The following is a 27,936-nucleotide window of genomic DNA, read 5'->3' as shown; positions in this document are numbered from 1 at the left end:
ATTTCTGTCTTCTGGGTTGTTGCGCTGTGTAGTCTGGTAGATGTTAATCAACATTTCAGAGGTCATACTGCCTCCATCATCAGGGCGATGAATATGCCAATAGGGTGTGTGAGGCTAGGTTTATAGGAGCCGGACTGTGAATGGAGTAGCCTGTCCCGAGCCAATGGGAGCAGGCGTGGGAGTGGTCCAATAGGAGCACGTGGGCGAGTGTAAGAGAGGGGGTTAACAAAACTGACCCTAAAACTAGCACTTCTAAGCAGAGGTTTTAATACAAGAAGAACAAATCTCTCTGCCACAGACAAGTAATCAATAATTCTTAGGTTTTACAGTGGACAGTTAAACTGGTGTAGATGTTTTTCCAAGCGCCTCTTTGTTTCTCTACCCTTTTCATTCCACCTATACTTCACACCCCATCTGCCTCTGAGATGTCTGACAGCCACAAACAACTAGGATGTAATTACACAATTGGTTCCTGGATGAGGCTCTACCTCTGACCAGCATTTGCTTAGACTTACAAGTAAGACTGTTCATAGACCTAATGCCTACCTGAGAGATACAAGTTCAGTTTCTCGATGATAGCCTGTTAACTTCAAGTGTTCAAATTTCTGGACATCTTGCAGACTTGACGTTTATTCTCGGAGGATTCTTGTACAACCAGACAGTGTCAAGCCCCGTACCAAGAGTAGCATCAGGTGTCCATGTTGGAAAAGGGAATCTACATGCTACCACATGAACATCATTACGTAGCTCATTTGTAAGTTTTTCTTCAAGTTTTGGCATCTGAAACAAATGTAAACATAGTATAGGCATTGGACCAATATTACTGCACAGAGGGAAGCATAAAAATTTCAGTGTCCCATGTTCTATGCCGAAGTACCCAAGCAAAATAAAACAATTCTTAACTTGTACATATAAAACACACCAAACCCAATAGTTCAATAACAAGATGTTAAGACTAAAAGCAAAATTAGTATAAAAAATGAGACATGCTGTTTTCTATAAGAACACTGTGAACATAATGAACAGTAATGAGAAATGTACTCCTTGTAACAACGCAATGCCATCACATATTTTCAGTGACGATGTTAGTGGCGTAACTGAAATAAATGTTCCCACCAATGGTGAAGCACAACCTAACGTTTGGAGGAAGAGAAAACAAATTAGAGGTTTTGAACTGTATGATCTGACACTCATAAATTTCAAGATAGTTATCATATGTGACGAAAGGTATACGTAAAGTTAAGTTATTCCTGAGCAATAAAAACATGTGGGGGTAGGAAAAGCCTCTACATATTCTTAGCCTCAACAGTAGATGACTGCCAACCCTGTCCTGCTCTACAAGGAATCCCTTTAATGATAAACTTTATCACTGATTCAGTAAGCACAACTACATACTATGACCTTTGTAATGTAACAGAAACTGTATGACATCAGTAAGATATGAGTGCTAGCTCCCATGTACCAAGGCATAAGAAATAAATAAAGCCACTGGTACTGACTGCTGCAGGGAGTACTGTCCGCAAGGCACAAGAGTAGACGTGGCCTTGTCAGCCGCTGCCGCTGTGGCAGGGGGAAGTGGGCGCATGCGCTGGTGATGTATTCCTTACCTAAGAACATTGTGTTATCAGTCAGTCAGTACATTAGCTCACGACGTACGGCCTGTATAAGCTGCGGGTGTTTCTCGGTCCGCTAGTAGCACAGAATTTTACCCCCACCTCCCTCAAAGATGTCAGGTCTACTCTCCTGGCTTGTGGACAATAGTTGAGCCCACAGCCATGTTGTAAATAATATTGATGAGACATGCATGTGGCCCTGCACCAACCACCAGACACTCACCATCTCCTGTACACCGAATATTATAATGTTTGGATAAGGATGCAGTTGGAACTTCCACAGATCCTGACAGTAGAACCTGGAATGACCACTGAGACCTAGCTGGAAAGCTCTGAGCCTAGAGTACGCTATAAGCCATGGATTGAGTTCCACACCATCAGCAATATAACCAGCCTTTGCGGCAGTAAGAACCTAGTTAAACATTATAACCATTACTTAACAAGGAAAAAATGCCAAAGATTAATAAAATAATACATACCTAATATACTAGTGATTTTAATTTATTTTTCCCCAAATGTTTATACACTTAAGTTGAGACGTGTAATTTACAAAAACACATTTTCATAAAGGGCTGAAATTCCCCTGACTATGAGCTGGCGTAGCTCAGTCAGTATAGTGACTAGCTACGGGCTGAACGATCGGGGTCCGATCCCCGATGGGGGCAGAGGATTTTTCCTGTAGCCTCTGCGTCCAGACCGGTTCTGGGGCCCACCCAGCATCCTCTACAATGGGTACCGGGGTCCTTTCCCGGGGGTAAAGCCGGCCGGGGCGTGATGCCAACCTATCACCCCCATCTAGTGCCGAGGTCAAGAAAGAGAGGAGCTATACCTCCACTCCCCCCAAGTGCCTACATGGTGTATAGTGGGACAGCTTTACTTTACAGTCCCTGACTGATTCTGCACCTCTTTATCTATCTTTCAGTACAATAAAAATATTCCTAAAACAGTGAATTCTAATCTTGTCGTAGTTACTACATTTTCCCAAGTAATTTACTATTCTTATCCTTCTTCATGCACTATACCTCCTCCAACTCTGAATGAGCAACAGTAGATAAAAGATATCGCACATTTCTGAGATGTTACCGTATGTTAATTATTTATTGTTATATTAACTTACAATCCGCCCATCTCCACTGCCTAAATCAACAAGTCTTCCAGACCGTCCAGCCAGAGCACACATAACATTTTCTATTTGTGTTGCTGTTGCTGGCACATATGGAAGACAAAACCGACGTAAGGCTGGCGAGACGAAGGGAAAGCATACTACACTGAGAACAACTGCAGTCCCACCTGTAACAGAATTACTTTGAGTTACGTTATGTGTGGGGCAAGTATAAGATGTTGAACTGTGATATGTATAAAAAATTATGGCTAGCATATAAATGAATTAAACAGTCAAACAAAGTAGCCAGTATCTGCTTGATTTAACATACATATTTTCACAAAAGACTTACAGAATCAAAGTTCTATCACAAGTTCTGCAACAACTAGTTGTGTAGGCTGAAATGTATTGTTTATAAAGGATTAAACTAAAACACTTCCTACAATAAGTTTACTTACAAAATAACCAAGTAAAATGGTTGAAATTAGATGTACAATTAGTTATCTCACCAGTAACAATGTCTTTCATGTAAATTGATGTAAAACTTGGACTCCTTAAACAAACTCTCTGAAACTTCAGTTGCTTGCATATGTAAGGTCACTCAACAAAACAGAAGTACCTAACAAGATAGGCCCTACTTCCAGTTTTCAAAATATGAACTCTAAATTTCAAATTTTAACTAACTCCTATCAACATGTAACAAAATCCACTCTTATCATATAGGATTTGAGGTTATCATGGCAGCGAGCCTGAAGATGGTTGTCTGATGGGTTGTTGCACCCTGTACTCTGGTAGAAGTTTACCGACGTTTGAGAGGTCCTTACAGCTTCAAGCACCTATTAAACGTCCCTAAACATCTACCACACTACACGGCACAACCACAACACAGCCATCTTCACTCTCAACACATCCTACACTATTGATAAAATTACTAACCAACCACTTGCACATGAAACGGATTTAAAGCGAGACAAGTTAGGTAAAAGCAAAGCTGTCCCACTATGCGCCATGTAGGCGCTTGGGGGGAGAGGTGGTATAGCTCATACTCTTTCTTGACCTCAGCACCAGATGTGGGTGAGTGGTCAGCATCACGCCCCGGCCGCGCTTTACCCCCGGGAAAGTACCCCTGTACTCATTGGATAGGAGGCTGGGTGAGCCCCTGAGCCGGTATGGACGCAGAGGCTAGAGGAAAATATCCAGCAACCTTCAAGCCAAAGTTGCAAAAACCTAATGACCTTTCAACAAATACACGATAATTTATCCTACATGCTGAACATACCACTTAAACCAATTAAACTTAGTCCAGTTTTTGAAAGCTTTCTTCTTCCAATACTTTCCTTATTATCTCCAGAGTTACAACCAACCGACATGCTTCACAGGCCACAAAAAGCCTTCATAACAGCAAGAAAAGAAATGCAATGATTGCTGATAGAATACAATATACAAATGATATAGTGTTCCGTCGGTAACAACGTTAACTGCTATCCAACTTACTCAAAGCTTCCCCCGCTCCCCCCCCATGAATTCCAATCTGTCGCCAACACAACAAATAACAAGTTTTTAAAATCTGAAAATGACAGATTCTGAAATATTTCACCATGCAGTCTGCTGAAACTGGATGATGTTTCAGAGGTGTTTACTGATTCATTTATCAGGTTAACGCCCTGAGCAAACTCGATCAACATATATTTTTAATTTCTTCTGACCTTAACAAACTACTGTATGTTGCGGTGTCACCAACCAACCTTAGAAAATTTATGAGTAGTGATAATACTTTCTGTGGTAGTGGTATTCTGAAACGATTTGTTGCATATCATAAGGCGCAATGAAAACAAAGATGGAAGAAGATACGAGGTATTTTGAAGGTTGTGGTCACGAAGGACCTATAAGATGCATATTTTTATGCGAGTTTCACCCAGTAGCAGGGCCCAAAATAACCTGTCAGGTATGTATTTATTATAGTTCTATTTTAGCTTTCGTATTTTTCTGAAAATCAAATTTTTCTGTACTAAGCCGGTATTAATGCACTTCATATTTATCTTGCCCCTCCCACTCCATAAAATAATGTTTTCATCTAAAATTGCAGCAAATAATGAAAGGAGAGTGTAAACCGATTCGCTTAGTGGAAACGCGGCTGACTCACGTTATGGGGCTACTGGTACAAATCTCGCCCGGGAAGGGGTTAACCGGCAATGCTGAGGCTTTTCATGGTTTTACTCATTCTATCGAAGGGAATGCTGGGCAAGCATAGCACGTCAACTTTTCAAGTCCATATGTGTTGACACATAATGCCTCACTTGGTTCGGTTTATTTGTATGATTTCTAAGACACACTGGATTGGACTGAATAGGAAAAGAACCCCAAGTCTTTTGTGAAGCAATAAATGAAATAACTGAGTTCAGGAAGTATTAAATGTGTGCCACTTGATTTATATTTGGTTACAATTTTGCTCTTTGTTTCGAAAACAGGTTCCAGAAGAATATGTAACAAAGGAAATATTTGATGCTGTTAGTGTTTACATAATCCCAAAACCTCAACTTCAGAGGAGCATTCTTACAGTGTGAGTATTGTGTGGTGCAAACAAAATCATTTCTTTGTATTTTTGCAGTTTTTGTAGCGTAGCCAGAACTTTTTTTACGCTGAAGATTACACCTGCAGTGTATGCTGAAATGTTGAATAATTTTTAGCATTCAATGTGGCTAATCCATGAAAGCCAAAATTGTGCACTGAACTTTTGCCATAAAAACCTAAGGACAAGAAATTATACCAAATTAACTTGTAGTATGTATGTACTAGTGTGTCATGGTAGCAAGAGGTAAATGGAACAAGTATCTGCCATTGATGGTGTGAATGGCAGTGGGGCAGATAGAACAAGTGTTTGCCATAATAATGACCCAAATTGCACTTGTACCATGTTATTGAACTTTTTTATATATAAAGAGTTCTGTCTTCTGGGTTGTTGCGCTGTGTAGTCTGATGACGGAGGCAGTATGACCTCTGAAACGTTGGTTAACATCGACCAGACTACACAGCGCAACAACCCAGAAGACAGAAATCTTCATACTCACCGCTGTGAAAACCTCAAATATTTTTTTATATACCTTTTAACACAGCTTGTAACTCAAGATTATGAAGGTGAATAAGTGAATATGAGTTTAATGGCTGCCAATAATTTTTTTATGTTTTTTTAGCAATGTTCTAGGTTACAAAATCACAGGATTTCCTGTAAGGATAGATAATACAAAGTACGCAAGAAATGCATATTATTTCAACTTATGTTTTGTGTGTGATGCTTGGGCTCGAACTGTACAATATGAACCAGTTGTCAAGAAGTTGTCTGAATATTTGGTATGTATACAGGTACAGTGTTTGTTGCGTTCTGTATTGTAGGTTGGGCAAAGTGAAATGCCTTATATTCAGACCTTATTAATGTTTCTATTATAAGCTGGTGCTTACACGTAGTAGATTTGATGAAATTTCAAACTGAGCGCTCTGAATAAAATATAAACTTAAGATGATACTTTGAACATTTGGTGATCCAGCCATTTTTCGGTTTTTGACATGTAACAACAAACCATTATAATTTTATATATATGCACATATTTATTTGAGAAATTTTGGGCTTTTTATGGTTACTAATTGAAGAGCAATTAATAGAAGTTTCTACTTTATATACTTTATGTCATAATACTAGACCATTGTAAGGGGGCAGAGCTGTGAATCCCTGTGTAACAGATCTTTTCTTTACAGTTTGGCTGTTCAAAAGCAAGGGCTCTTTCTGTTTCTAGTTGTTATTAGTCCTGACTTTCTTCTTTCAGATGACAATGGAACAGGAATCAGGTTTTTTATCTAATGAAAATAAAAGTGAAAGTGAAAAAGTAAGACTTTCAACAATGTTGAAGCAAATCCTTGAGGATTTAAATTCTCACAGAATGACAACCGTCATTGGTGCGTATGTAGTGGCTGTGTTAACTTTGGCCAATTTTTATTGTATGAACTTTTCTTATTCATTACACATTTCTATTTCTAAAATGTGGACTGCTGGATTTTTTGAACCCTTAATTACAGAAGAATATATTTTTACACTAATAAAGAAGGAATTAATAATGCATATAAGATAAACCAGACCATTTTATAAACTGTGGTTTGTAGATAATGAATTTTAATATGATATCCATGTATGTTCTTATCAGGTGAAGGTGGTAAAACTGTTTTAAATTGACATTGCAGAAGGTACCACAACAATGCATCTAAAAGTTGTCAAAGTTGCATCAGATCCGCCTCACGTATCAGACCATCACGTCCCTCTTTTCATCATGGACCAGAATATGTACCGAGAACAACAGTGGGACCTTACGACCCAGCAGGTTCTCATATTTTAATCATATTAAGGATATGAAGATACACAGATGAACCCATATAAACATTTAGGTTGATGAAGCTATAATATGAAAATAAGGACTGTTGGTTGCAGTGAATATTTCAGTGTAAGCTTATTATTGCATCATGAAAATTAACTCACTCACTCAATATATGGAGCACAATCCTTTGTGAGAAACTGATAATTGCTCAGTTAGTCAAGAAATTCCCTGCCTTTTATTGTGTTTACAAAAACCTGCCACTGGTACTTGTTTTGAGCTACATGAACCCGCTCCACTCTCTCCCATCATTCCCTTAACATCCATTTTAACATTAACTAACTAACTATATGGCTTACCGAACCCGAAGGTTCATCACCGGACCCTGTCCTGGGCCAACAAAATCCAGTCTCCTTCAACTCCTATCTCCCATAGATCCCGCCTGACATCCTCCCATCTACGTCTAGGTCTTCCCAGCGGTCTCTTCCCCTCAGGCTTCCCAACCAATACTTGGTGCACACCTCTTGTCCCATCCATGCACGCTACATGCCCCGCCCATCTCATTCTTCTCGACTTAATCACTCTGACAATATTGGGGGAGGAGTACAGAATTTTAAGCTCATCATTATGCAGTTTTCTCCATGCCCCATCGTCTTCTCTCTTAGGCCCAAATATCCTCAACACCCTGTTCTCAAACACCTGCAATCTGTGTTCCTCCCTCTGAGTGAGAGACCATATTTCACACCCATACAAAACAACAGCCATTTTAACATTATCCTCTAATTTATGAAAATTGACAGAGAATTTGTTACTGTAATGGCTAAATCAAATAATGTTTAATTTTAATGCAATAAGTTCATTATGAATCTCATCTGCCTTCCCATACATATGCAGATTTGATTACACAAATTCAGTATTAGAAGATGACAGAAAAGGATCCCAGACACATAGTTTTGTGCCTCAGAAGTCAATGAAACCAAACTGGTAAAATAAGGTATAGAAATTTAAGTAGAAAATAAATTAATCATACTTTATTGTGATGTGCATGGGAGAAATAATAAGACTAAAACATGGTAGTCATACCTAAAGTGGCCCATCCACATATGAGTCTTGACTTGCGAGCTTGACTCGTGAGCCGGGCTCGGATATATTTCACCACAGATGCATAGCAGACTCGGCTCATGACACACCACCCACAAACGAGTTTGGCTCAATGGAACCCGAGCCGAGCTGGACTCGCAAGCCAGACTCGTACGTGGATGGGCCACTTAAGACAATTTTCTCTTATTCTGCATCTGATGCTGGGGAAGAAAATTCTGATGATAACTGTGGATGATACTTAAGTAATCTGAAATGTCATTTTTAATTTCAGGTTCTTCCCTATATTGATGGTTTCAACCATGTTGCAAAAATTGCAGCTGAAGCTGATGTGGAAAACAATCTTGTCAAATCTTGTGTTCAGAATCTCGTGTAAGCATGTAACATATTTACATTTCACATGGAGATATGTTTGCATAATTATTAACACAGACATTTTGTAATTAAACACTCAGTTTGAAATACCAAGGCTAAGTTCACAAGATCACAGAATCTCGATTGCAGACTTTGGAAGGATAATGGATAGAAAACCAATTTTATTTTTGAGATGATTGAGAATGAGACAGGGAAGTGTATTATCACCAGTATTTTTTAATGTTACAATTAAGTAAATCTGTAATAAAGTCACTGAACAAATTAAGGAAAATTGTCATAATTTAGTTTTAATATTTACTTATTCTGAGTCTTACATAACTTTGAAATAAATAGCTTGAGATCCATTTATAACAAACGTAATAATTACTGAATGAAGTTTGGTTCCTTTTTCAGATATTATGGTGCTGTAAAGCTTATTCCAATATTTCAATATTGTAATGTATATGTTGCAACACCAGAGCTCAAACATCTTGCTGGCGGAAAGAAATTCCAAGAAGAATGCCTTCTGTATGTTTCAAAAATTGGTTAGTTTTAGGTCACATGAATGTTGCCTTGCAAATCAATCCTGCTTCTGCACTGGGAGGTACTGTTATGACATTTAGAAGAACATTGTTCTTCACTAGTTTAAATTTTTATCAACGCACAATATACCAGCAGTTCTTCTTGGCCTTTTCCAGACCTGGGGCCACATTCACTTTTTCTTGTCAGCCCTTGGGTCACAAAGTTTTAAATGACAAGTTTTCTGAAATGCTATGATTGTGAAGTCCACTTCATTATTTGATGGAACTGTCTTAGAGATGCATTGAATGCTTAAGGATATATGTAGATCTCAGACAGAAGTGACTGAGTAGAAAGTGGCAAAAAGCTGTAACTGTGTGAATAGGACTTTAACTTTTAAATGACAGGCATTTAAATGGCAGCCCTGTGAATTTTTTCTTGCAGGTATTTAAATTTTTGTGCACGCTGTACGGAAAACTTTAATATCATCTAAAGTAAACATGATAAAATGACGAAATAAAGGCCATATTTATGCAAATATAACAGAGAATACACAGTTTTTTTTAAAACTGCAGTTAATATCAGTGTCCAAAATAACTTCTGGTATTTCTTCAGGCTTTAGTAACTTTACTTTCTTTTTTGGAAGCTCAGTCGACATGGTAGAAGCCATGGTTGTGAACTACTGACCACACAGAAAATTTTGTTTCCCTGTACTTCAATGGATACTCAATTCTTTTCACCAATCATGCCAAGGAATGTGAGTAGCTTTGAATAGGGGTCTGAAAATGAAGCTGAAATGCACTTGACATAAACAAAGTTTATTGCTTTATGGTTATAGTTTCCGGGTTGACAGCTCATGTTGAACTTGTGAGAACCCTAGAGAAAGTGATTCAATATTTGCAGCCCCTAAAAGAGACCAAAAGACATTGCCAAGTCTCCTTACAGTGTTGCAAGTATTTACGTTCCGCACAAGGAACGTTCGTAGGGCTGAGTACTCAACTTACGTTCCTGACAAGGAACACAAGTAAGATAAAGGTTAAATGATGCAAACTTTTAAATCTTGTATGTTAATTATTTCTTACACTTTGATTGCAGAAGGTAATCTACCAAACCTTCGAGATGTTTTCATGATGTATTGCAACATGACACATGGAACAACGCTGCGTGATCTGTGTGTTCGTTTCAACCCTCAAGCACTCAGAATTGATGAGAGAAAATTGGTTCAGTTTGGACTTCTCCATAAATTGATTCGCCGAGTTCATAAGGTAATGTAATGTCTTCACGTATGAGCAGAATAAGTTTGTGCATGCTGCGTTGGAAGTCTACTGATGCAGTTAAATTGGGGACACTGTTCTAATATATGCTTTTATAAACAGACATTACCAGCTTTACAGTTTATGTTTTCTTCTGAAGTACTGTGCAGATCAGGCCTCCGAAACCCTACGAGACAAGGTATGGACAGGCGGTAGTATATGGAAAAGTGACAGAGCAAATTAATGGGCATTTGCTTGCCTGTTGAAGACAACTTTTATCTGGCTTGAAAATATTTGACACTAAGCTTTTAGTTTTCCAGGATCCTCTGTCATGCCTGGAAGTGAGTTTCTTCTGCGGTATAAATTATTCAAATGCTGTCTCATAAGAGTGGACAGGAAACATAACATTTTGCCAGTGATGAATCATGCTGTTGGTGAAAGGATCTTGTCCTGAAAGTCACGAAGGTTCCTACCACCGTATCCATTGTCACTACTAGAAAAGGGACCAACCCATGTCATCCACTGTAGCATCTGAATTTTCTATTCTCCAATGCTCTTTTCTGTATTGAATACCAGTATTTTCTGTGCGTAACTTCAATAATGTGTCGTTTTCAGTACCCAGTGTATGTAGAAGGGAATAGGCACCTGAGTCCTACTACACCACTACAGCGCGAATTTTCAGGCTTGGCATCTTCGGATGAGATTTGCTGCAGTACCGGTTTAAGTAGTCAGCAACTCGACGAGGAAATTGAATATGATCCAGGTGTCACAGTTATATGGAAGTGATTGATAGCTCACGAGCTAAACATTCAGTATTACCGATAATTATATATTATTTTGTAATATGCCTTGTGCATTTTGAAACAAGTTGGCAGGAATATTTTTGTAATGTAATGAATGTATGAGATGATGACAGTGGGAGAGATGAAGGAATCATGAAAAAAAATCCTCATCATGGAACTAACATGTCTATAAGGTGCAACATAACCTCTTTCTAAAACATGCATTTAAAAAAATGTATTATTAAGACAGAAATTTAATGTCACATTCCTGAAATTAATGGATAGCTGCTCTGTCTCTTGAGTATGAGTGTAACATTATTAATTATAGCATTACAGTAAAAAGCATAATTCTTAACCCTATGGTTTGTGCATTTTCTTGGAGGTAGAAAGGTGTTTTTCATATATTTTATTATTGCAGTAAATATAATGAAATCTAACCCGTGATACACCATTTGATAGAATAGAACTCTCTTCATTATGTGATTCTAAATTATGAATCTGGATTGTTGGGTGTAGTGAATATCACTGCACCTGAAGACGAGGAAGGGTCCAGTTCTTGAAAAGTTAAGTATTTTGCAACACCAGACAATGGACAAGGTCCAAAAACCCAACAATCCACACTAAATTATTAACATTTTCAAACATCTTCAGTTGTGAAACATTCCCCCCTCCCCAGCATTGTTCATTTCTGTAATACAGCGCCCTTTTCTTTAATATGAACTTTCTGCATATTACTATCACCAGCTTTGTTTCATTTATTGCAGAAATTGAAAATCCAGAGAACAGTCAATGTAGCTAAAGCAAATGTATGTGCATACTCTGTTGCCCACTTTCATTTACATGTATGTAAATGGGGGTCTGCAGTCCCCGTGCGGTCTGAGGCGTGGGCCTTGTGCCGCTTGGTCGCTGGGACCGTGGGTTCGAATCCCACTAAAGCCATGGATGTCTGTCAGCGTTTCTCTGTGTTGTGCTGTCCTGTGTACAGGTAGAGGCCTTGCGACGGGCCGATCCCTCGTCCAAGGAGTCCTACCGAATGTCTATAGATCAAGCCAATGAAAAGTTGGGACCCGCAGTGCTCAGGCACTTGAAGAACGGGTCGTTCCCAGTATGTAAATGAAAGTGCATATTTGTCAGTAGGTTAAAAGCCAATTGTTTTTAATCAACTGCCTAATTACAACTTTATAAGTGATCTTTTTATTTGATAAACACAGTATTAACTCTTTGACAACAGGGTCACAGTTGATCACCTCCACTGAAATGGTAGGTGCAAGTGGCCTTAGATGCCGACACACTTGTCCACTTGATATAAATGGAGGTATGTCCGATTGTAAACCAAGATTTTATGCTTCTAAAATTGCTTCACATCACGTTGGTATGACAGCTTATCAGTATTTTGTACTTCTGCGACCTGGAGAGCCATGCGGGACTGTGATTTTACATCAGTTTTTACCGAAGTATTGCGTTTATGGCTGCACTGTAAGGTTCCTATTAAATGTTCTGGGTTTATGTTCTTCATTTTATATTCAAGTTCCATCCTCAATATTTGTTCTTCTTCCAGTCCCTTCCATATTTGTGTCATTTAGTAAGTAAATACACAATTACTAATTACTTCAGAAATACTTAATTTCAAATAGTACAGTTTAGGTTATTTGTTAACACAGTCTTGCTCAGCATCAAGACACTTGTTTCGCTGCTTTACCAGTTTTATAGTACTTTGTCAAGAACCTCCTTTTGTTGCTTGTGCTATTTTTGTTTTGTAATTAATTAAAATATTGTACTGTTTCAGAACAGTGGAAACAAGTTTGTAACTTATGTCCGATTAGTCATATGATTTATTTTGTTATACAATTTCCTTACATGAAAATGATAGTGTAGTTACAATTGTACTAGTTTGTTTAATGGATCTTCAACACTATAACTCTTCTTCTTCTTCTACGGCTCTCCGGTCCGTATTCAGTCCATGGCCTCCTCAATTCTCCTCTTCCATTCGGTCCTATTGTTAGGTCCATTGTTGCATCTCTTAAAATCCATTGTTGTACGTCCAGTTTGATTCATACTGTGACCTCTTTTATATTGTGATATACTATTTGTGTTGTTTCTGATATGTGAACCAAACAAAGTTATATTTATTACAACTTATTTGTTTCTAGTTTTAATATCAATTTCATTTTAGTGATATTGACCTCTACATAAAAATCTGTGTATGGTAACAGAACTCAATGTTTGAGTTCATTTATTTACTGTCAGATGTGACTACTTATTGTTGTACGTAATAAAATTAAACGTTATGCTTATAAGAAATATCGCGTGGACTGCTTTGGGATTAAATCTGAGCCTCCATGGGGATAAGATGAATTCAGAACATCTGTGTGAGTAATTAAATTTTAAATCTGGAAGAGTTTAGATGCTCTTGCTTAAGACTGATAGACTACATATTGTAGCTGTGTTATTACAGTATTGCTAGTGTTAGTTATGCTTTTATTTTGAATGTTTTCTCCAGGCAGAATTCATATTCTAAAGAATGGATTCACAAGGTTGATATGCTCTATTTAATATGTAGAAATAAAATGTAATAAAATAAGGTGAAACTAATGTATTTTAAAACTGTTTTGATGAAACTGATGATTGTATTACTTAAGTATCATCGCTTACATTTGTACTGCAGAACTCAAATAGTCATCGCAATGGACAGAGCACGTAGCTTTTCTGTGAAGCCGTACCGTTACTACAGAGGCGTGATCTACTGTTCATATTGTGATTTTACTGTTTTGACATTTTGTTCAGAATATCTCTCTCTCTCCTCAGCAGGATGTATACAGCAAACCACGTAGGTTTTTTTTTAAAAAAAAAAACTTATTCAGAGAAAGTAATGGAATTTTAGTTTTAAACTGATATGAGGTGTTCTTTCTTTTTCAACAGAATCATATTATTTTTCGTATGTTTTATTTTAATAGCATGTATTTTAAAATGTCACTTTGTAATTTGTTGTGTTGTCAGTTTATTCCTTCAGTATTATCCTACCACATATTACAGTATTTCAGTGACCTTTATAAGTTATCAATCTTTTGTTCACTTATTGCACAAGTGTTTGATTTTTTTTGTGCCCTAATGGTCACCTTTGTGAGGCACAGAAAATGAATGTACAAAAATACATTATAATAAACATGACATTAATAAATTACGTACCCGAAAGCAACTGCAGAGTCTGACAAAACCAGAATGAGACAACCGATGAACCCTTACACGGGATGTGCGTGATGAGAACATTTTCAAATGAAACTTTGTTCTGAAACAAAGATAGCTGTCTTCTGGCTTGTAGCACGGTGTAGTCTAGTAGAAGTTTACCAACGTTTCAGAGGTCCATGTTTCCTCCATCATCAGGACGACCTCTGAAACGTTGGTAAACTTCTACTAGACTACACGGCGCTGCAACCCAGACGACAGCCTTCTTCGTACTCACCGCCGTGAAAACGTCAAATCTTACTTCATATTGAAAATTAATAAACCAAGAGCAATTTCAAATATCTCACTAATGGCTTTTTTGTAAAATAAAATTACTGAATGTTTGCAATAGCAAGCGTAATTTAGCAGCACTTTATGATGATGCGTCGTCATGCACAATTTTGCGGCCCGAGAGTTGATTGAAAGGGCGATTGTGGCCCCCAGGTCTTGAAGATGTTTACTATCCCTGTTTTAGACAAATAATATATTAGGTATATGAGATCTTAGGTTTACACGACGGTGAAGATGATAAACTGTTTTTCCGGGTTTTGGAACCACGTAGACTCGTCATATTTCAGACCGGCTCATGCCTATTTGCATGAAGAATGCGTCGCTTCAAGATGAAGAGAGGAAGCCTCATTAGACAGTTAGTAGAAGATATTTTTCTTTTTTGAGCAGTCATTCCCTTGTTTTGTTTTTGTTTTCCCCCTTCTATATGCTACTAAGCACGCGAACGGTCAAATGAGATAGAGGCCTAGGACAAAAGAATGATTATGAATGATGACTAATGGGAGGGACATTTGATAAAACTCTGTTTACCTCTTCTAGTTTACAGTTTTGAAAGTCGAATGATGGACTGATATCAATAGCTTGACAAAAAGGGACGAATGAAGAAAGATGTTAATTTGTTCAAAGTCATAAGGGAGAGAGACATAACAGATACACCGACATGTCACATGGCAGGCTTTCAATTATAAAATAAAGAATGTAGGATATAAAGAAATATTCATGAAATTGATACAAAGGAAGAGATATCCAACCTTCATAAATTAGCCTTCATTGCTTTGAAGGTAGAGTCTGAATGAATATCAGCAGTAAAACATAATTTGCTTACCAGTACACTGAAGCGCTGTACTATGGACATGCAGAGTAGTATCCGTTTCAGATTTATCCACGAAATCTAAATAAAGGGAGCACTGAATTCGTAATCTTTCAAGAACAATGATCAACACATTACTGAAAAATGGATACTAACATACACAATCACACCACAAAACGATTATATTTCGACGTGGCTCGGCTTAATGCGATAGCCTACGAACGATACTATCAAATGTCACTCCGAACTTAGTTCCGGTTCGATCGTACGCCTTGTGTACAGAACGGAGGCTGAAATTGAATACACCGCCCTCTCGTACTAATTAACTCTTCGATTGCGGTCTACTTTCGGAAGCGACTGATATGTCTATAAAAATAAATTTTCTGAGTCTGTGGTTCAGTTTTAATGTTTGAATATGACTGTCTCCTGGGTTATGACTGTAGTCTCGTGCCGACGTTTCAGTGGTACTTCCTGCCTTCATTATCATGTCGGTGATAAATCGCCCTGATTATGGGGGCAGAAAGTACCTCGGAAACGAAGAAAAATTTCATTCTGGCTACCAGGTGAACCCCCCCCCCGAGGAGGAGATTGCCAGATTACGTTACTGAGGCCACGATCGTCCCAGGCCGGGAGGTGGTACGGCTTGGGGAGGGTAAAGCGGTGAAAAGTCAAAAGAAAACCAAATGAAACTACTTCGAATAATCGAAGTATATTATTTAATGAAAAATATTTAAATATAAGATAAACAGAATCAAGACACCTTTCAGGGCTCAAACTCCGGCTGGGTATCCAACCCCAGATGCCCAACTCAACCCCCACAAACCCTGACTTGCCTTCCGACTTTCTCCTCGAGTCGTTCTCTCTCCGGCGGACACACACAGACTGTCCTTCTGCCCTGCTGTCTCATCAGGGTCTCGAAGCCGCCGACTCCAAAGAACTTAGATATGGGAGATAAGCCACTTCGAGCCATGAGGCATGGCTCACAGGAGAACCTCAAATTCCCATATTATGCACTTATGACAGGCCTAATAATGCAACCAATTTCCCATTGAAACAGAAGGTTCATAATTATTAAGAAAGCCCAACAATTGTACCTGTGCTGAAACAAATTCAGTGGAGTTCAGATTTCCACAACCGAGTTCTCTACTATTTATTGTAATATTATCCTCTCACCTGAGCCTAGCTATCCTAAATGGGCAATCACCATGAGGTTTCCAAACATTTGTGTAGGCCTGCAGTGCAGGTTTGTACTCATACCCACTTTGCATTACCTGCAAACCTTAACTTCTTCAGAACTACTGGATTAGGCTTTATATAGCTGAGGATACATCAGAGATTGGTCAACACCACTGACATCCTGATAATGTCTTTTCTCATCATCATGCGGACTGCGTAATCGTAAATCAGGGTCAAATTATAAATGCTACAGACATAGGTAAGCTCAGATATTGTTCAATAAAATGACATTCATTGTTCTATGATAAATGCTTATTTAATTCCTCGAAGAAAATATGTACATTTACATCAGAAAACAAAAATAAAGTGACAGAGATTATTACAACCTTTATTTTGGGAACTCGGAGGTGGGCTGGAAACAGAGTTGTGTGGCCACCTGAATGATATATTTCAATGAAGTTTTTCCTTGTAATATGGCATGCCACTTTACTCTACGAGAGATTTAAAATACAAATCAAAGAGTGATGCATTTTATTGTTCAACAGTCACATCATTATCATATATGAATCAACTGCTTCACTTCCATAGCTGAATCATCACACTTAAGTAGAATGAAAGGAAGTCCCATAGAAAGTTGTTACAGTTCTGCACACCAATTTTAGAAACATACGGACATTTGACTGAAAATAAAATGGCTGCTACATAAAGAGGGCCTGTCTTATTTCTCAAGTATTGACATTAGTCAAATTTTGCAGTCTGGGTTAAAGTCTGTATCATGCGAACTTTTCTTCGGAGGATGGAAGACGGGAGATTTTAATTGTACACTGACAGAAGAGATTACTTGAGAAAATACATGACTCAGTGACTTTGGTAGGTGAGATGGAGGTTCCTTTGGCCTGAGATGGTGCTGAGGTCTGAAAAAAAGGTGGAGAAACATAAAAATGTTATTTAATTTATACTAAATCACTTTAAATTGTTATTAATTAATGACATTCAAAATATACCAGCAGAATACAGCACTTGCACATAGACACTTAGAGAAAGAGTGGTCCTCAATCAGCAACAGTTACTTGATGTTCATGTCCCATGTTTGTTTGATTTGCACATGTATGTGTTGCTTCTTGAAATAAATTTGTGTATATAAAACATTATCATCATAATATATGACACATACTGCATTATCATATATGGTACTGACAACTAGATATGTTCTCCTTCCACCTTCGTGTGTTTGCGAACAAAATGTATCTTTTAAAATTAATTTTTCAAGTTTGATGGTTATCAGACACAGACTTCTTCCACATTCTCAGTATTCATTATATTAATTTTAACAAGGAGGAATAGGACAGGCCTGTCTACTTATGTGTAGTAATGACATATTTTACATTCAGCCAAGAGTGTATTTGGGAACTTTTCACTCTATTTTCATATTTTAATGTAACAGCCTTCCTTTAAGATACTAAATAGTTGCACACCAACTTACTATTTAGGGACTATTTGAATAGGTTGGCTGTGTCTGCTGAGAGCAAGCACCTTCCTGTGGTATGTTTGCATCTAAATACAGTCTTGTACATGTTATGCGACGACTGATACCCCTCACACTATAGTAAATGCTGTTGTAGGCCTAAGTAACACTAGAATTACTTATAAGATACATTCATACTCATCATTACCTGTTTTTTTGTCATTTATGAAATAAACCAAGACAGAGGAAACTTTTAATTCAGCAGGTGGATAATTTCCCAGTTTAAACATTCCACTCAAAATATATCTACAAAGCAAAACTGAAATGTTTGCATTATCTTGTTTATACTGTGACCAAGTCCAGCGTCCTCCATAAAATCATTAGTCTCAAACATTCTTCATTGGAATGCCATGTTGTGAACAAGCACTGATTCCATTTGCCTTGCAATGACATATTCTGAAAGTGTTTTCAGGTGAGGATGAAGTTTATAATAGAGAGATTTAGAAGGAGGCAACTGGTAAAATTAATATTAGTGTGTGGAATATGTAATGTTTCTACAGTGTTTACAAGAATGAATATTTTAATTTTGAAAGAAGACTCAGAATATGTCATTCATTAGTGCCTTGTTACACATATTACACCAGCACATCATACATATGTGTATTCCTTATTTATCTGTTATTATCGTAATATTCGTAACAGCTGGAGACCAAGACCAAACTGACAAAATACTGTATATAAGGACCATAAGAGATTTTTGGATTAGAAAGCCAAAGTGACAGGAATTGGGGCCACAGAAAAGATCACAGACACATTTTAACACACAAAAAAGATTTTTTTTTAAAATTTGCTAACACCTCAGAGTATAAGAAAGTTATCACTATGAGCTCAAATCTAGGAGCTGTCATCCATATTGATCTAGTTTACGAAATACTTAATTCCTATAAATTATGTTTAAGAGTAAAATAAATTTGAATTCATTTTAATATTTGTAACAACTAATAGTTATAGAAATAATGATATAGATACCAGCTCCTTTTGAAGTGTGATTTCTGATCTTCTGGGTTTCAATGTCATGTAGACTCATCATTTATAAACAAGTCTATATGGTGCCAAAATACAGATCATCTAAATAAGTTTTAGAGGAACAGATTACCTTCATCTTCAGGGAAATATGTTCCTCTAAAATACTGGCAACCACTTGGAATGCTACATGGCATAAAATCCCAAAAGTCCATGGTCTACATTTTCACCACCGATAAAACCCGAAATCCCATTTTGCAATTGTTAAATATAAACTAGACAGAGGTGCTCAAGTCTGGTTTCGTTTTATGCATCGTGCCTTCATTCTTGGGCAACAATTATTCTCGAAAGCATCACCCTAGTTTCTCAGTCTATTCGAGCAACAATGTGATTTATAAGAGAATTAATATGTATTTTCATTTTACGGGAAAGAATAACAACCAACCAACAACATTCTGATATTTGCTAAAACATGTTATGTCATAAAATTTAAAAGCTCATGTTTTTTTAACTCCAACTGTAATTATAATTCGAAGCTAATGTACTGAACTGAAAACAAACATTTTAAATTAAGTGGTCATTGTATAAGGCCATGTTTATACTAGGCATTTATTAAAATTTAACACTGAGTCATTTGTCATGTGCTGTTTATGACTCATAAACTGAACTCTGTTTTACACTTTTTCACATGTATTCATATTATATACAAAAGTTATTTAAAACTGGAAATAGAGTAATTTATTTAGACTCAAATCATGACATATAAATACAGAATTATCCATAAAAATTATTCTTCGTACGAACATTTAGAATCAATAGAATATTACAAACATAAAATAATTAGTTTGGATTTCATCATAGTTTAAACACGGCCATTTCAAAAGAAAGTAATGCTGAGTAAATTTTTATCATTGCCACTGACTTTTATACATAATATTGCTGTATTAACTCATCCAGCAACAAGTGAATTACGGAGAAAGACTTTTTATTTCCAATGCATCAACACTCTCAAGGAGACTTCATGGGTTGGAGCAGCAGTCAGATGCTGAAAGACTAACAGACTGAAACTCTTCAAACTTTATGCAAACATGGATAACATGTTAACTAGGAAAATGTTTAGGCAAACACTTCCACTATTTTAGGACATGATAATAACATCACCTGTGAACATAAATAATCATGAAGCCAATTGGGAATAAATTATCACTTAACTGTGAGTGTAAGTTAAAAAGGATGTGCAAGTTAAAATATTATCCACTTCCATAATTCAATTCTTCTATATCAGCCAATATTAAAATACAATATAAATTCTTTGAGATCAAAGAATTGTTAGATTGAAGAGTGGTCATTCAAAATATGGCTCCCTTTTATTCATAGTTCATAATAGTTCAATCACACATTGTGTGAAAACATGCCATAGCCCTGAAAAAATATTGGATACTTTCCTTATGGCCTGACAAAATATATTTGTTCACTGGACTAGGAACTGTCTATTTACACACATACGTAACAGCAGCCTCTGGCATGTACCAACTGCCCATGACATACCTGTACCTGCACATATAAGCTACGTCTGCTATTCAGTTATCACATATACTCATCATTACAAAGAAAGAAAAGTGTAGTTTACAACATTAGAACAGCCTTGCGTCATTTTTAGAATTACACTACAGAAAACATAAGTGAAATGAAATCATGTTCCCTGTACAACATTGTAGTACTTACCATTTCTCCATCACACTCAATCGCAAATCAACTCTGAAGAAACACGAGTTCTTAAATTATTCATAGATTAGTATTAGCGACGGTGGTGGAACAGCAGAAATAATTATAATGAAGTTTTCTCATGTGATTAACCATGTTAACATGGAGTATGAAATCAACATTTCAGAGACTATCTCTGCCTTCATCATCAGGGTTGATGTGATAAATCATCGGCTGTGATGATGGAGGCACAGACAGTCTTCAAAATGTTGGATATGAGCTCAACAGTCAAACATGTGATCACCAGAGAAGACTGTGCTCCATTCAGTAGACATGAAAGCTTCATAAGTTAGAAATAATTATGCATAGTCACAGCGACTGTAATGAGTGTCTTCAGTAAAGCAACTTGCTAGCGGCTAACTTTTCCTTGTCTATATACAGAAATCTACAGTTTGATATTTGCTTTCATAAAATTTAGCACGCATTGAATTCCTGGGAAACCATTTTCACCACATTACCAATGTTAAAATACAGGCAACCCATGACTTATAACCCCCACCTTACAATTTCCAGCATTTTTAATATTCGTTTTCATGTGATATAGTCCTTAACCCCCCCCCCCAATTTATACTTGCAGCTCACATTTATAATGGCATAAAAAGCAGAATATGAAGGAATTTTGTACATGAAACTTTTGTGATATGTGCAGAACTGTATAATTACAATTTTGAAATATATTTTCTGTGCTTTATTTTTACAGTGAATGTCTGGAAAGTCATATAAAATGGATTCCGGTTAATTGGGGCACATCGGGACTAGAACACTTTGGCCCAATTATGTGAAGTTCCACATAAAGAGTTAAAAAGGTTTGTTCTTTAAGATTTGTCCCAAATAAACGGCTGCCCTGATTAACCAATGGTCCAATTAGCCAGAATCTACTGTATTAGTGTTTTATTTAGGCTTTCTCCATTTTCATTGTCAATTATGATATTTTAGGGTATAAAGTGGGTTTTCAGGAATGGAATCACCATTTGTAACATAGCACCTATGTGAAATAAGTGTTCAACTTATGATGGCTCTCTAGAAACAAATTAATTCATAAGTACTGGGTTGCCTGTGTGTCAATTATTTATTCAAATTGTACCTTAACCAAACTTACTAAATATGATATATTAATATCAATATAATAACGTCAAAAAAGAAAGCCAAAACCATTATAGTTAAGAGTTTCATACTTAGTGTCCTTCAGATTTATAAAAGCAGTTTCAGTTCATATAAAACTACAAATTGAAGATCCATAGCAGTATTTTAAATCGTATGAACATACTCCTTTTACAAAGTACATATAATATATTTTGTAGAGTGATGGAGACAATATCAGAGAAACACTGTTCACATTCTCACATTATCTCTGGAAGAAAGAAAATTTTAGCAAGGCTGTAATATACATAAACAAATAACAATAATAATCAAATGACCCCACATATAAATAATCAAAATGGAAATGATGAATTTATTTATTAACAACTTGGGTAGACAAGCTGTATTGTAATTAATTCCATCACCATGTGCAGTCTCTGACTTTTAAAATTGTATGTACCTGCTTCTTGTAAAAATGGATATTTTATATACTGGAAGTACAACCTATCAAAGCTTGTCCATCCAAATGCAGTATGTCAAGTAAGATTGGAAGACATTTTAACATTCAATCAAACACCTCAAGAATTTATATTCTAATATTTTAAAATAAAAAAGACTGATGGTTTCATTGCAATCTTAGCTGGTATAAAAGTATGAACCGATTGTTTCAACAATAAATCCATTAAATTATGGGCTAAAACATTCATGAACAACAAATTGTTGTACTGTATTTCATGATCTTCAAAACAGCTTTCTTTAAGTTTTATGTGGATAACATTTCAGAAATAGGGTTTATATAATTTCTATAATTGCATCATTTTCATATGCAGTATGTTTCAAGTGACAATTTGTTGCGTAACTGAAGCCAACATAAAATTTTGGATTCACCGAGACTTCATAGTTCGTGTTATAAATATGAAGCATTCTACAGACATACATTGTAAATTCAAAACGTTTTATTTCAACATTCTTAGCTCGGAGCAAAAAATGCAGTTGGAAAATGATCATAGCATTTGGCATAGAAAGAGTTGCTTTTGTGACAGACGATTAACACAGCTCTATCACATTACTGCTTGAATTATTTCGATTCTAACTGGTTTCCTAGTGCATCTACATGCTGATGTCAAATTAATACAGTGCATGACTGCCACTGGGCCAAAGACTTGTAAGGCTGATGGTAATAAAATTAGTAGTTTGAAATTATCTACTGCGAAACAGAAATAACTGCACTGGCACATCACTCATAACAGAGACAATTGATTAGAAATGCATTTCTTTCCATAAATTATAAGAATCTTTAACTGACAGCTGAATTTGTGTAAAAGTTTCTATAGTAACATGTTTATACTGATACCTGCAAGGAATTTTTTTGTCTCATAATATTCTGCAGATTAAAACATTTGTTAACAATCTGTCTCTTGCTGAGATATTCTGTTACTGTATTTTCATTCTGCATTAAACATTTACCATACAATTACAAATAACTTCTGTGGATTTTAACTCCATCCACATTTTTATCCTATTTAGATAGCCTGTTCTATGAAACCACCACGTCTACTAATTACTGAATGGTACTTTCACTGGCCTCTAGATGTCATCTGCAGCCCACACAATTTACTAAAGCAAATAGTATCACAATATCACCCAAAAATCACAGCATCGACCCACATTTTAATGTTAAGTTTGCTTACGATGACAAGAGATTAGAGCAGAGGTTCGTAACCTGTGAGCCACTAATGTGTTTCGTGTGGTCATGCAGTACCTTATTGTAATTCTTATTGTATCACTCTGTAAAACCAAAAATTATATTTTCCACCTAATTGAAATATTTAATATTAGGTAAATATTAAATATAACAAATTAACAAATCTGCTTAAAAATTATGTAAACCTGCTTGTCACCAGATTCAAATAAATTACCTTGATTTATAACCAGGTGATCCACAAGTCCATAAACAACACTGAATATTTTTCCAGATTTCAAAAAAGGTGAGAACCCCTACACTGAAATATAAACTAACATATAAATGGATTAACAGAAATGTTTCTGAAACCTTCACTGAGTTACTGTAAAAATTCACATTTTTTAAAATTAAATAATTCTACTCCTGGGAGTGTTAATTTGTAATCAATTTTGTTACAATATTCATAATTCAATTTTGTAATGTTTTGAAAACAATCTGGTTCAGATGTACTGTCATATTTGTTTATTGGCTTGATCTTGGGATATTACTGAAGTATAAAATAATCATCTTCATTCAATTATACAGCTTCATATTATGTTGACTATAAAATGCAAACCAAAGTGTGTGAAAAGAAAAAAGTTACCAGTGAGAGCATAAAATTACTTTGTAAATTAAATTAAATCACTGCATTACTCGAATATGCTGACTCTCGGGAATAACATGTAATAAAATATATGTCACGTTACTTATAACAGCCTATAATATTATATCTAAGTCTAAATAAAACCATAGTATTACTTATGGGTTTATGGCAATAACTATTTGTAGGGCACAGCAGATGTTTATTCTGAATAAATGTCTTTTATTTTATGCTCATCTAAGAAATAATTCAAATAATTCACAATTTAATTTTTTTAAACACTCACAACTTACACTTTCAGATTACTTCAGGGTGGTATAATTTTATCTCCGACTGTTCAAACAGGTTTACACAAAAAACATCAAATATTTTTAAAAAGTTTACAATAAGGAAGAATAAATATGTGTGTGTGTGTCATTATTTTGTATTAATTTTAGACTTAGGGACCTTGCATGCTATACAGAAAATAAAGTCACTTGGAGAAATCCTCCAACTAGGAAAACAACCTCCTCCTTTCACTGTTTATATACTCTTTAAACCACTTAAAGATCAAGGTTTCTTCTTCTTTTAACAAATAAACAAAGAAGGATAATTTATATTAATAATGAGAGGAAAGAGATTCCTTGCTGGAAAATATTCCATCATATGCAATAAATAAATATGAAGCTTTTATGCATGAAGACAAATTATGTCAATAATTTGTTTAATTATTTGAACAGATGTAAAGCAAGTATATTAAAAATAATAATCCATATGAAAATCAGAGTTGGTCCTATAATATAACTGAATTATTTGAACTATTACAATGCAAATATATATTATGGTTTCGTGTTAAAATAGAGACATTAGTAGAATTATATTTTACACAAAACTTAACAAACAAGCTTAGGAACGACAAATCAGGAACCTTTCTTAGATGTTGCTAAGTTTAAGTGCTACTGCAGAAAGAAGCCACCAAGGTATTAACAACTAAATACACAAATATTTATCTCAGAAGTAGTATGAATACTTTTGAAACCTTAATACAGTTTATTTATGACACTGCTGAATGTGTGCAGTAGTTTAAGTATAATCCTAGATATGTATCAGCTGTTATAATTGTAACCTTCATTCTGCTTTTATTGGATGGAGAATTAATGTGCATTGGAACAGATGGACTCCAGTTTAGATTACGATAAAAAATAATCCATACAGTGTGCTTGAGATAACAGTGGAACAGACTCAGTCTTGGATCATTGTTTTTCTTTATTTGTGGGCATCTGTTCACTTTTAGAATAGGCATATATTATAGCACTTGGATGCTGTGGGTGCAATTAAAAAAGAGAGAGAAGGAAATATGCACGTTGAGACATTTGTTCTTTCTTCCTATAAAATACATAAAACAGGTATCTGCTTGCTTGCAGTATGTATGACAAACATGAAAGAATCATCACAACATTGAAACTTGATAATATGGAATTGTTTTCATTACCAAACTGTCAACATTTGCTAGAAGTGTACATTTAAATTGATTCCTGCATGAGAAGAATGATGTAATAAATATTGGAAGTGCTACAAAATACGGAAACACAAGTTACACTTTCCTAAAGAGGACTGACTATCGTGGAAGGTGACTTGAACCATATTACAATAAAAAAATTAGTCAAACATTAAGATCAGAATTGTTTTCAAAACATAGTAATTTTGTGATATAAAATCAGATGAAGGGCAATGGTAAGTAGGGAGCTTAAATGTAATGTGCGCTCATAAACCACATGACTATGCAACGAAAATAGAGAAGAAATGGTTTATTATACATGTGAACATATGTGTGTGTGTTTATGGGGCTAACCATGCCTAAAATTTTAAAATACTATGTCTCTAATCAATGGGGAAGAGTTGATGCATATTACTGTCACAAGTATCACCATAAAAAGTGTCACTATATTATATTATCTCTGAAAGCACAAACACTGTATTTCAGCAACATTTGTGCTGACTATTCTTGACCATGACCTCACTGACCCACTCAGTGCTGGAAGATAAGGACAAAGACGACTTGGTGCTGTTGACATGTTGAATTTGTAGGTATGATTCATGTCACGTTTAATTAACTAACCTACTATTTATATTAGTCAAATGCAATCCAGGATTACATTCACACAGAACCTGTAAAGCAATAAAAATCATCATCCTCCATCGATGGACTTGAGAAAATTACATAATGGTATTAGGCAACTGTCAACAACAAAATGATCATCCTGTCACCAAAAAATTCTGTCACAAATCCTAGTAAGTAGGCTACCATCCCACAACAGATTCTTGTTTCAATATTTATGCTTAAACTTGTATCAACAGAGATCAATGAATGAACATATGACATGCTAATTTCACTCATGAACCCATCATTTTGAAGCCTATGCTGGATGGAGGAGTGCATATTTTCATGTTCCAATTTTGCTTTGTCTGTTAAAACAGACTGATGGCATGTAAGTGTAGCGTAACACAAATATTGTTGTCTTCTCACAATAAATGTGTATTGGGAGACAAAGATTTGTACAACAAAAAAACCTTGTTACAAAAAAATAAAAAATAAATAAATGTTATCTGTCCTGTGAAGTCACTTAAAATTAGAAAATTAAAAGAACATACAACAACAACAACAACAACAGACAAATTCATTTACAAGTCATTGGTTTTGCATCATGAAATTTACTCACTAATAACTAAGCAACAGCCATGGTTACTTTTGTCTCTTTAAGTATTCCCATGGTTCCCTGATCAAAAATGTTGTGCCTTCTCAGGCGATTCAAAGACTGTGGAAAACTTTCTTCAGTCCAGATGACGGATAACATTAAAAACCGTCTGATTATGGAAGTTCCTTGTTTTTTTCAGGGAGTTTAAACAAGAACAATTTGAGTCAATCCAGTTAACAGAGGAACGGATTCTGTTCCTGTATTCTGACGCCCTGCTGCCTTAAATGTACTCTTATCACAATATGATCACTTCTTGTTGACCACGGAATGATGGGATCTCTGAACTTGTGTATCTGCATGTCAAAGCCTTGGTGTTTAACATTTATCTGAAGGCCCAATGCGAGATAATTAGGGAACAGTTTTATGCCCATGTTACAATGTGGAGATGCGGACCTCTGGATGCTGATCAGGTGATGTGGCAGGTGAAGCCCCGGGAGAAATGGGAGAAGCTGGCTCCACCTCAGATCCAGGATAAGATGCTGGAAGGTTGACTACCACAGATGCTGTCATAGTGGAAGAAGTGGTGGAGTTGGGTTTGCTAATGGAGGCTAGCGAAGCATCTGCTGCGCTAGCAGTGCCTGCTGCCGCCAAACCCCCAGCCGAGTTGGTCTGATTGAGACTGGCTCGTGAGAGACGGTCTGGCGTGGGTTCACTGGGAGGCGAGCGATTAGACTGCATCCGAATCTGAATATCATTGAGTTCTTCCTCATGGACAGCAGACTCCAGGGTTGCTCCTGGGTGCTTCTGGGGAGCAGACACACTGTATGAACAGCAAGGGCACCATAGGCCAGGGGACAGAGAAACAAGAAGCAGAGTCATATTCTAACATTGTGTCTTCTGAATTGAAATATGTACAATAGCACAGAATACTAATACTGGATCTTTGGTTCAAATAACTAAAACTGAAGTGGAGAAGACACTACCATCACCTGCCTGTGGCAACCGCTCTATTACCTATCAAATCATCTT

At 36.2% G+C, this 27,936-nt stretch overlaps 3 protein-coding genes across 7 annotated transcripts in view; 1 reads left to right on the top strand and 2 right to left on the bottom strand.

Annotated features, from left to right (window-relative positions):
• Window positions 1-244: 244 nt before the first annotated feature.
• Window positions 245-16,668, bottom strand: LOC110833444 (ATP synthase subunit C lysine N-methyltransferase). The gene is made up of 6 exons (XM_087356083.1): window positions 16,605-16,668; window positions 16,234-16,302; window positions 15,416-15,481; window positions 2,731-2,903; window positions 1,837-2,025; window positions 245-780 (listed from the first exon to the last, which is right to left on the bottom strand). The coding sequence occupies exons 1-6, from the start codon at window positions 16,666-16,668 to the stop codon at window positions 598-600; spliced, it is 744 nt and encodes a 247-aa protein (XP_087212209.1). The 3' UTR covers window positions 245-597.
• Window positions 4,424-14,275, top strand: Nprl2 (Nitrogen permease regulator-like 2). Its single transcript, XM_022071479.2, has 9 exons — window positions 4,424-4,660; window positions 5,184-5,275; window positions 5,907-6,063; window positions 6,534-6,663; window positions 6,946-7,082; window positions 8,446-8,543; window positions 8,940-9,070; window positions 10,140-10,309; window positions 10,913-14,275. The coding sequence occupies exons 1-9, from the start codon at window positions 4,541-4,543 to the stop codon at window positions 11,081-11,083; spliced, it is 1,206 nt and encodes a 401-aa protein (XP_021927171.1). The 5' UTR covers window positions 4,424-4,540; the 3' UTR covers window positions 11,084-14,275.
• A 202-nt stretch (window positions 16,669-16,870) lies between the features above and the next one.
• The window catches only part of Shal (Potassium voltage-gated channel protein Shal), a 116,004-nt gene continuing 104,938 nt past the window's right edge, over window positions 16,871-27,936 (bottom strand). For 2 of the 5 annotated variants that reach the window (XM_087356088.1, XM_087356089.1), the window contains 2 exons: window positions 27,361-27,711; window positions 16,871-17,490 (listed from right to left, as the gene is read on the bottom strand). In XM_087356088.1, coding sequence (XP_087212214.1) covers window positions 17,350-17,490; window positions 27,361-27,711 — 492 coding nt within the window. In that variant the 3' untranslated portion in view covers window positions 16,871-17,349. The other 3 variants (XM_087356092.1, XM_087356093.1, XM_087356090.1) reach the window with 2 other exon arrangements.

Source organism: Zootermopsis nevadensis, unplaced genomic scaffold (genome assembly GCF_977971745.1).
Source record: "Zootermopsis nevadensis isolate Lab colony 2312 unplaced genomic scaffold, Znev_1.0 Znev_ptg000025l, whole genome shotgun sequence".
In the NCBI taxonomy this organism is placed as follows: domain Eukaryota; kingdom Metazoa; phylum Arthropoda; class Insecta; order Blattodea; family Termopsidae; genus Zootermopsis; species Zootermopsis nevadensis.
Note: the sequence above shows the minus strand (reverse complement) of the source record. Positions and strands in the feature narration are given on the sequence as shown.